The sequence below is a fragment of the Salvelinus fontinalis genome, chromosome 33 (assembly GCF_029448725.1).
Source record: "Salvelinus fontinalis isolate EN_2023a chromosome 33, ASM2944872v1, whole genome shotgun sequence".
Lineage (NCBI taxonomy): Eukaryota > Metazoa > Chordata > Actinopteri > Salmoniformes > Salmonidae > Salvelinus > Salvelinus fontinalis.
In genome coordinates this window covers 33,727,798-33,737,797 of record NC_074697.1, presented here as the reverse complement: position 1 = coordinate 33,737,797, position 10,000 = coordinate 33,727,798, and the positions used below count along the sequence as shown (strand labels likewise).

At 41.0% G+C, this 10,000-nt stretch overlaps 2 protein-coding genes across 4 annotated transcripts in view; both read right to left on the bottom strand.

The window, feature by feature from the left end:
• Positions 1 to 10,000, bottom strand: part of LOC129832085 (protocadherin-16-like) — a 242,593-nt gene that overhangs the window by 185,684 nt on the left and 46,909 nt on the right. The gene's annotated exons all lie outside the window — the stretch shown is intronic.
• Positions 1 to 10,000, bottom strand: part of LOC129832086 (neuronal acetylcholine receptor subunit alpha-3-like) — a 19,495-nt gene that overhangs the window by 4,108 nt on the left and 5,387 nt on the right. For both annotated transcript variants that reach the window (XM_055895840.1, XM_055895841.1), the window contains exons 3-6: positions 6,985 to 7,094; positions 5,778 to 5,985; positions 5,263 to 5,493; positions 3,520 to 3,746 (exon numbers count right to left, since the gene is read on the bottom strand). In XM_055895840.1, coding sequence (XP_055751815.1) covers positions 3,520 to 3,746; positions 5,263 to 5,493; positions 5,778 to 5,985; positions 6,985 to 7,094 — 776 coding nt within the window. The remainder of the gene's footprint in view (positions 1 to 3,519; positions 3,747 to 5,262; positions 5,494 to 5,777; positions 5,986 to 6,984; positions 7,095 to 10,000) is intronic.

Sequence of the window (10,000 nt, the reverse complement as noted above, 5' to 3'; positions counted from 1 at the left end):
AATAGTATTGGTATTGTATTCTATTGTATAGTATTGTATTGTATTGTGTAGGCATTGTATTGTATAGTATTGTATTATATAGGTAGCACACTGATGTACAACAAACACAGAAAAAAAAAAAATAAGAAATTAAGTGTATTGTAATATAATATACACTGATACAAAACATTAAGATCACCTTCCTAATATTGAGTTGGCCTAAGAGTTGGTCTAAGAGTTGGTCTGAGATGGGCTAAGAGTTGGGCTAACAGTTGGTCTAAGAGTTGGGCTAAGAGTTGGTCTAAGAGTTGGTCTAAGAGTTGGTTTAAGAGTTGGGCTAAGAGTTGGGCTAACAGTTGGTCTAAGAGTTGGGCTAAGAGTTGGGCTAAGAGTTGGTCTAAGAGTTGGTTTAAGAGTTTGGTCTAAGAGTTGGGCTAAGAGTTGGGCTAACAGTTGGTCTAAGAGTTGGGCTAAGAGTTGGTCTAAGAGTTGGTTTAAGAGTTGGTTTAAGAGTTGGTCTAAGAGTTAGTCTAAGAGTTGGGCTGAGGGTTGGTCTAAGAGTTGGTCTAAGAGTTGGGCTAACAGTTGGTCTAAGAGTTGGGCGAAGAGTTGGGCTAAGAGTTGGGCTAAGAGTTGGGCTAAGAGTTGGGCTAAGAGTTGGTCTAAGAGTTGGTCTAAGAGTTGGTCTAAGAGTTGGTCTAAGAGTTGGGCTAAGAGTTGGATTAAGAGATGGATTGAAAGTTGGGCTAAGAGTTGGTCTGAGAGTTGGTCTAAGAGTTGGTTTAAGAGTTGGGCTAAGAGTTGGGCTAAGAGTTGGGCTAAGAGTTGGGCTAAGAGTTGGGCTAAGAGTTGGGCTAAGAGTTGGGCTAAGAGTTGGTCTAAGAGTTGGTCTAAGAGTTGGTCTAAGAGTTGGATTAAGAGATGGATTGAAAGTTGGGCTAAGAGTTGGTCTGAGAGTTGGGCTAAGAGTTGGGCTAAGAGTTGGGCTAAGAGTTGGGCTGAGAGTTGGGCTGAGAGTTGGGCTGAGAGTTGGGCTAAGAGTTGGGCTGAGAGTTGGGCTAAGAGTTGGGCTAAGAGTTGGGCTGACAGTTGGTCTAAGAGTTGGGCTGAGAGTTGGTCTGAGAGTTGGGCTAAGAGTTGGGCTAAGAGTTGGATGAAGAGTTGGTCTAAGAGTTGGATGAAGAGTTGGTCTAAGAGTTGGATTAAGAGTTGGTCTAAGAGTTGGACTGACAGTTGGTCTAAGAGTTGGTCTAAGACTTGGTCTAAGAGTTGGGCTGAGAGTTGGGCTAAGAGTTGGGCTGAGAGTTGGTTTAACAGTTGGGCTGGGAGTTGGTTTAAGAGGCAGGCTGAGAGTTGGGCTGAGAGTTGGATTAAGAGTTGGTCTAAGAGTTGGGCTGAGAGTTGGATTAAGAGTTGGTTTAAAAGTTGGATTAAGAGTTGGTCTAAGAGTTGGTCTAAGAGTTGGGCTGAGAGTTGGGCTAAGAGTTGGGCTAAGAGTTGGGCTAAGAGTTGGATTAAGAGTTGGATTAAGAGTTGGTCTAAGAGTTGGGCTAAGAGTTGGTCTAAGGGTTGGGCTGAGAGTTGGTCTAAGAGTTGGGCTAAGAGTTGGATTAAGAGTTGGATTAAGAGTTGGATTAAGAGTTGGGCTAAGAGTTGGGCTAAGAGTTGGGCTAAGAGTTGGTCTAGGAGTTGGTCTAGGAGTTGGGCTGAGAGAAGGGAGTTGAGCTAAGAGTTGGGCTGAGAGTTGGGCTAAGAGTTGGTCAAATAGTTGGATTAAGAGTTGGGCTAAGAGTTTGGCTAAGAGTTGGGCTAAGAGTTGGTCTAAGAGTTGGGCTAAGAGTTGGGCTAAGAGTTGGGCTAAGAGTTGGGCTAAGAGTTGGGCTAAGAGTTGGGCTAATAGATGGATTGAGAGTTGGGCTGAGAGTTGGGCTAAGAGTTGGGCTAAGAGTTGGGCTGACAGTTGGTCTAAGATTTGGGCTGAGAGTTGGTCTGAGAGTTGGGCTAAGAGTTGGGCTGAGAGTTGGATTAAGAGTTGGTCTAAGAGTTGGATTAAGAGTTGGTCTAAGAGTTGGGCTGACAGTTGGTCTAAGACTTGGTCTAAGAGTTGGGCTGAGAGTTGGGCTAAGAGTTGGTTTAACAGTTGGGCAGGGAGTTGGTTTAAGAGTCAGGATGAGAGTTGGGCTAAGACTTGGTCTAAGAGTTGGGCTGAGAGTTGGGCTAAGAGTTGGTTTAACAGTTGGGCTGGGAGTTGGTTTAAGAGACAGGCTGAGAGTTGGGCTGAGAGTTGGATTAAGAGTTGGTCTAAGAGTTGGGCTGAGAGTTGGATTAAGAGTTGGTCTAAAAGGTGGATTAAGAGTTGGGCTGAGAGTTGGGCTAAGAGTCAGGCTAAGACTTGGTCTAAGACTTGGTCTAAGAGTTGGGCTGAGAGTTGGGCTAAGAGTTGGTTTAACAGTTGGGCTGAGAGTTGGTCTAAGAGTTGCTCCTAGAGTTGGGCTGAGAGTTGGATTAAGAGTTAGTCTAAGAGTTGGATTAAGAGTTGGATTAAGAGTTGGGGTAAGAGTTGGTCTAAGAGTTTGTCTAAGAGTTGGGCTGAGAGAAGGGAGTTGAGCTAAGAGTTGGGCTGAGAGTTGGGCTAAGAGTTGGATTAAGAGTTGGTCTAAGAGTTGGTCTAAGAGTTGGTCTAAGAGTTGGTCTAAGAGTTGGTCTAAGAGTTGGTCTAAGAGTTGGTCTAAGAGTTGGTCTAAGAGTTCGATTAAGAGTTGGGCTAAGAGTTGGGCTAAGAGTTGGGCTAAGAGTTGGGCTAAGAGTTGGGCTAAGAGTTGGGCTAAGAGTTGGGCTAAGAGTTGGGCTAAGAGTTGGGCTAAGAGTTGGATTAAGAGTTGGTCTAAGAGTTGGTCTAAGAGTTGGATTAAGAGTTGGATTAAGAGTTGGATTAAGAGTTGGGCTAAGAGTTGGGCTAAGAGTTGGGCTAAGAGTTGGGCTAAGAGTTGGGCTAAGAGTTGGGCTAAGAGTTGGGCTAAGAGTTGGGCTAAGAGTTGGGCTAAGAGTTGGTCTGAGAGTTGGTCTGAGAGTTGGTCTGAGAGTTGGTCTGAGAGTTGGGCTAAGAGTTGATTTAACAGTTGGGCTAAGAGTTGATTTAACAGTTGGGCTAAGAGTTGGTCTGAGAGTTGGGCTAAGAGTTGGTTTAACAGTTGGGCTAAGAGTTGATTTAACAGTTGGGCTAAGAGTTGGATTAAGAGTTGGATTAAGAGTTGGATTAAAAGTTGGATTAAGAGTTGGGCTAAAAGTTGGGCTAAGAGTTGGATTAAGAGTTGGATTAAGAGTTGGATTAAAAATTGGATTAAGAGTTGGGCTAAGAGTTGGGCTAAGAGTTGTTCTAAGAGTTGGTCTAGGAGTTGGTCTAGGAGTTGGGAGTTGAGCTGAGAGTTGAGCTGAGAATTTAGCTAAGAGTTGAGTTTAGAGATGGGAGTTGAGCTAAGAGTTGAGCTAATAGTTGAGCTAAGAGCTGAGCTAAGAGTCGAGCTAATTCTCTCTCTTTACCTGAGGAAGACAGACCTGACCCAGCCCGGCATGGTGTGGGTCATTGGTGTACGGTAGTGGACGTTCAAGACGAACACGGTGATGACGATGGAGAGGGTGACGAAGATCATAGTGAAGAGGAGGTACTCCCCGATGAGGGGGATGACCAGGGAGGTGGACGGGATGGTCTCAGTGATCACCAGAAGGAACACAGTGAGGGAGAGGAGGACAGAGATACAGAGGGTCACCTGTTGGGTGAGGAAGAGAGAGACAGAGACAGAGAGAGGGAGAGACAGAGAGAGACAGAGAGAGAGACAGAGACAGAGACAGAGACAGAGACAGAGACAGAGAGAGAGAGAGAGAGAGATAGAGAGAGAGAGAGAGAGAGATAGAGAGAGAGAGAGAGAGAGAGAGAGAGAGAGAGAGAGAGAGAGAGAGAGAGAGGGGAGACAGAGAGAGAGAGAGAGAGGGGAGACAGAGAGAGAGAGAGAGAGAGAGAGAGAGAGAGAGAGAGAGAGAGAGAGAGAGAGATGAACGCTGTAAGAGGCCCAGCGTGTGTTGTTTATTGACCTAGGAGGAAGCAATTATTATTTCATTCCATTGCATGTACACTAGACACACAATTCCAACAACACCATAATCACCCAGAACGAACGTTGGTTGATTTAGTCCGAGCATTCACACCAATCCCACTGTAGCTAACATTGTCCAACATTTCACATGGTGGCTCATTCTGAACACACAACAAATTGACTGCAGTGCCTGATTACAGAACACATCCCATATTTACTGGGTGCTAGGCAGATTAAAAAATAAATTATAATATAATTATAATAATAATTATAAACTGGGTGGTTCGAGCCCTGAATTCTGATTGGCTGACAGCCGTGGTAAATCACACCGTATACCACAGGTATGACAAAACATTTATTTTTACTGCTCTAATTACGTTGATAACCAGTTTATAATAGCAATAAGGTACCTCGGGGGTTTGTGGAATACGGCCAATATAACCTTAGCCGTGGTATATTGGCCATATACCACACCCCCTTGTGCCTTATTGATTGAATATAATATAATAAAACGAGTAGTTTAATATAATAATGTAATATATAACATATCTCATGTAGCAGACACTTTTATCGATAGCAACTTACAGTAGTTGATGTGAAGTAGGGTCTGCACACTCAGTTTCTCCGACACATGACCTTGTGTTGGTGGACTTGAGTGGGCGGACCCTACTTCATTACTATAGCAACATGCTTTAACATTATTACAGTGCCTATAGGAAGTATTCATCCCCCTTGGACTTTTTCCACATTTTGTTGTGTTTCAACCTGGAATTCAAACGCATTTCATTGAGATCTCCTTGTCACTGACTTTGACAGGAAGTGATTTTTTATTGTCAAAGTCAAAAGAGAATTCGACAAATGTTAATGATTAATGAAAAACTGATAAGTATTCAAAGAAGTACAAAATGTGTACTTTTTTAAGGACAATTTCTACAACATCTTCATTTTATAATTTGTAGCAATTCATAATTTGTATTTTGTTTAATTTCTTTGACTAGAAGGTATGAAATATAAAGTGGCAGTTTTCACATACTATATACTGTAGATGCTGGTTTGTTGCTGGAGATAATGGAAAATAGATTGTAACACAACAACATGACAACATACATGACCACAAAGATGTTCAACACAGTCAACTCAACAAGATGTGGTAAAGTCCAAGGGGTGTGGACACTTCCTGCAGGCACCGTACCTTCTCTCCGCAGTCGGAGGGCAGGTAGAAGACCAGGACTGTTAAAAAAGAGATGAGGAGACAGGGGATGATGAGGTTGATGGTGTAGAAGAGAGGCAGGCGTCTGATGTAGAAGGAGTAGGTGATGTCTGGGTAGATCTCCTCGCAGCAGTTGTACTTGATGTCGTGCTTGTAGCCCGGAGCATCGATGATCTCCCACTCGCCGCTCTCCCAGAAGTCTTTGAGGTTGACCTGAGGTAGGTGACATCGGGTTTATTGAGGCCTTGATTTTGAGTAGTTATTTCATAAACATGCATTAATCTTGGTTGGATTACACAATTCTGGAGAATGGATTCAGTTACTGAGACTTAGATTAAAAAGATTTACAATAGTCAAGAATTGAACACTGGACAAGACTGTAACTACCAATAGGATACCCCAACATTTTGGGAGAAAAAGGGGTAAAAAAAAACAAAGATTTGAACACTACCCATAATTCCTGTATCAGAAAATGGATGTGCAAATATTTTTCGAACCTTTGACCCAATGAGCACCAGGTCGATCTTGGCCTTGTCGTAGGTCCAGGAGCCAAACTTCATGGAGCAGTTCTGGTAGTCAAAGGGGAAGTAGGTGATGTCCATGGGGCAGGAGGACTTAAAGATGGCGGGGGGAACCCAGGTGACTGTACCGTCAAACTTCAACAGAGCTTTGGTCTTATCTTCAACCAGGAAGTCTCCCACAGCACTGAAGTTGGGGGGTGGAGAGAGAGGAAAGAGATGTGTTGGAGAGAGAGGAAAGAGATGTGTTGGAGAGAGAGGAAGAGGGAGATATGGGGAAGGTGAGAGGATCAGAAAGAAAGAAACAAGGGAAGTGAGGAGGATATTGTCGTTACACTATGAGAACAGATGTCCTTTGTGATAAGGGCATTTTAGTGTTATTGTTTTGCATTGTATATTGGAATAAAAGCAAAATAAAATAATATGGATATGAAATTAATCGAAAATTAAATCCATAGAAAATGGAAATAGTTTGTATAAATGTCTTTAAAATCTCTCTTCACAAACAGTTCAGTTCAGCACCTACTTTAGTACTTGGTCCTGTGTGACTCAGTTGGTTCAACATCCACATTGATCTCATACACATACTAAAAATGACTGCTCTCACAGAAAAACACATCTGCTAAGTGACATGGCAAAATCACGACTCACTTGTTATACAACACTATGTCAGGTTGTTAGAGAGCACTATGTCAGGCTGTGATAGAGTACTATGTCATGTTGTTATAGAGTACTATGCCAGGTTGTTATAGAGCACAATGTCAGGTTGTTATAGAGCACTATGTCAGGTTGTTATAGAGTACTATGTCAGGTTGTTATAGAGTACTATGTCCGGTTGTTATAGAGTACTATGTCAGGTTGTTATAGAGCACTATGTCAGGCTGTTATAGAGTACTATGTCAGGTTGTTATAGAGCACTATGTCAGGTTGTTATAGAGTACTATGTCAGGTTGTTATAGAGTACTATGTCAGGTTGTTAAAGAGTACTATGTCATGTTGTTAAAGAGTACTATGTCAGGTTGTTATAGAGTACTATGTCATGTTGTTATAGAGTACTATGTCATGTTGTTATAGAGTACTATGTCATGTTGTTATAGAGTACTATGTCCGGTTGTTATAGAGCACTATGTCAGGTTGTTATAGAGCACTATGTCAGGTTGTTATAGAGCACTATGTCTGGACTCACTTGTTATAAAGCACTATGTCAGGTCTCCAGATCTTGTTGGATGGAACTCTGATGAACTCAATCCCATCAAACTCTACTGGGGCCCAGCTCAGTTTGTAGTCGTTCCAGATCTGAAACACAAACACAGCATGAATGAGTGTGTGTGTGTGTTAGGGAGTCACCTTAAGAAGAAAGGAAGATAGCAAGATACACACGCACAAATATGCACACACACACACACACACACACACACACACACATACAGCATTGATTACTTTATCCAACACACCCCCTCGTGGATTTGTCCGAATGATCTTGAACTGAAACTTAACTATATTTTTTATATATTTTTTTCCTTTAACCCCCTAGAGTCTATTGATGCACCGGTGCGTCAATCTAAATAATGGTAAAATAATAATAAATAATCATCAAATCTGTCGGTTTAAGCTAGAGATATCCTTCTGATATAGATATTAGAGATATCCTTCTGATATAGATATTAGAGAGTTCCTTCTGATATAGATATTAGAGATATCCTTCTGATATAGATATTAGAGATATCCTTCTGATATAGATATTACAGATTTCCTTCTGATATAGATATTACAGATATCCTTCTGATATAGATATTACAGATTTCCTTCTGATATAGATATTACAGATATCCTTCTGATATAGATATTACAGATTTCCTTCTGATATAGATATTACAGATATCCTTCTGATATAGATATTACAGATTTCCTTCTGATATAGATATTACAGATTTCCTTCTGATATAGATATTACAGATATCCTTCTGATATAGATATTACAGATTTCCTTCTGATATAGATATTACAGATTTCCTTCTGATATAGATATTACAGATTTCCTTCTGATATAGATATTACAGATATCCTTCTGATATAGATATTACAGATTTCCTTCTGATATAGATATTACAGGTATCTTTTTGCATTGGATCCGCCGACGCTGCACTGCAGAGCTAGAGCGGTTTGTCAGACCATGAAACATCCCGGAAATCTGTCTTCTCACGAAGACGTCTGTAGCGTTCGGACGGTTTGACCTACAAACTATGAGTCTCTATGAAAGTCTCTATAAATATAAATAAATATTAAATATGTGTGCAAAATAATATATATATATATGTCCTGAGCGTTCTTATATCTCCTAGATTTAGGAAAGACACTTCAAAACCTTGTTTCTATAAGGATATATTATATTATATTATATATTATATAATACAAGCCAAATTCAATACTTTATCAAATATATATTTATATACCTAAAAAGGTCCTAAAATTCCAAATCAAAAACTGAAATGATCCATAGTATGACCGTCTTAAAACAATTCCATGTGTTAGCTTAGATTGGACTTAGACTTTTAAGAATTAAAATAAAGTGTAGCCTACTGAATATTATTCAATCACCATGAATGCCTTTGATTGGCTCTTCAATCAAATAACTACAGGTCTTATGGTAAAAAATGTTCTTCAAAGCAGCTTGCCTGGTAACACACACACACACACAAGCAAACACACACACACGATTGATTCTCTTATTAATATGTGGAAGTAAGCTGCTGTAATAATGGGGGGCCTATTTAACTTCCTGTTTCATGCTACGCTTGCGTTCCCATTTGGTTCCTATGAGAGCGCTAACATTTGTCAGACGTGTAACTTCATGCTAGGCTAGCTTTCCCATTTGGTTCCTAGAAGAGCGCTGAGGTTTGTTAGTCACGTCATGATCTGAAAAGGGATTGTGTTGATATGATGGGATCTTTGAATACTAAACAAGCTTCTAAGCTTCAATTACTAAATTCACAGCTGCTATTGCAAAGATAAGCCACAAATGACGTGTGAATCAATGTTTCTTAAAGTCTTTAGTTGTTAGGCACTATGTCAGTTTGCCTGTCTCTTTCAACTCATAATATTATCATGAAAGAGTCAGAACTCATTTCACATTTCTACATTACATTTTTATTTCAAATGAGTCCTGAGTAAATAATGGTGCACAACATATTAAGAACACCTTCCTAATGTTGAGTTTCCCTCAGAACAGCCTCAATCCATCAGGGCATGGACTCTACAAGGTGTTGAAAGTGTTCCACAGGGATGCTGGCCCATGTTGACTCCAACGCTTCCCACAGTTGTGTCAAGTTGGCTGGATGTCCTTTGGGTGGTGGACCATTCTTGATACACAGAGGAAATTGATGAGTGTGAAAAACCCAGCAGAGTTGTAGTTCTTGGCACACTCAAACTGGTGCACCTGGCACCTACTACCATACCCCGTTCACACACTTAAATCTGTTGTCTTACCCATTCACCCTCTGAATGGCTCACATACACAATCCATGTCTCAATTGTCTCAAGGCTTAAAAGTCCTTCTTTAACCTGTCTCCTGCCCTTCATCTACACTGACTGAAGTGGATTTAACAAGTGACATCAATAAGGGATCATCGCTTTCACCTGGATTCACCTGGTCCGTCTATGTCATGGAAAGAGCAGGTGTTCCTAATGTTTTGTTCACTCAGTGTATGTTTGACAGAGAGTTAAATATTGAAATGATGCCCGAATTGTAAACGTACAACACTGGCCATTTTGGACAGGTATACACAGTTTAAAGTGTTGACGTGTGTACTGATGTACTGGGAGTGTATGTTACTCTCTGTAAGAGCTTTAACATGTTAACGCTAATGGGCATGCTTGACTGATCACATTGATTGATTGATGAGAGAGAGATCTTTATATTATAGTGTTTAGGCCAGTACCAGCATACTCAAGGTTAGGATGTGTATATCACCCTCCTGTTCTACAGAGACAGATGGAAAGAGCTAGAAAAGGGGGAGAAGGAAAAGGAGAGAGAGAGGACCGTATGGAGGGAAATAAAGATGGAGAGAGAGCGAGAGTAATAAACAGATAAAGAAAGGAAGAAACAGAGAGAGAGAGAGAGAGTGAGAGAGAAGACTAATTCACTGCTTAGTACAGTATGCAGTACTTCCAGAGAAGTCACCTAGCTATCTAGAGGTCAGTAG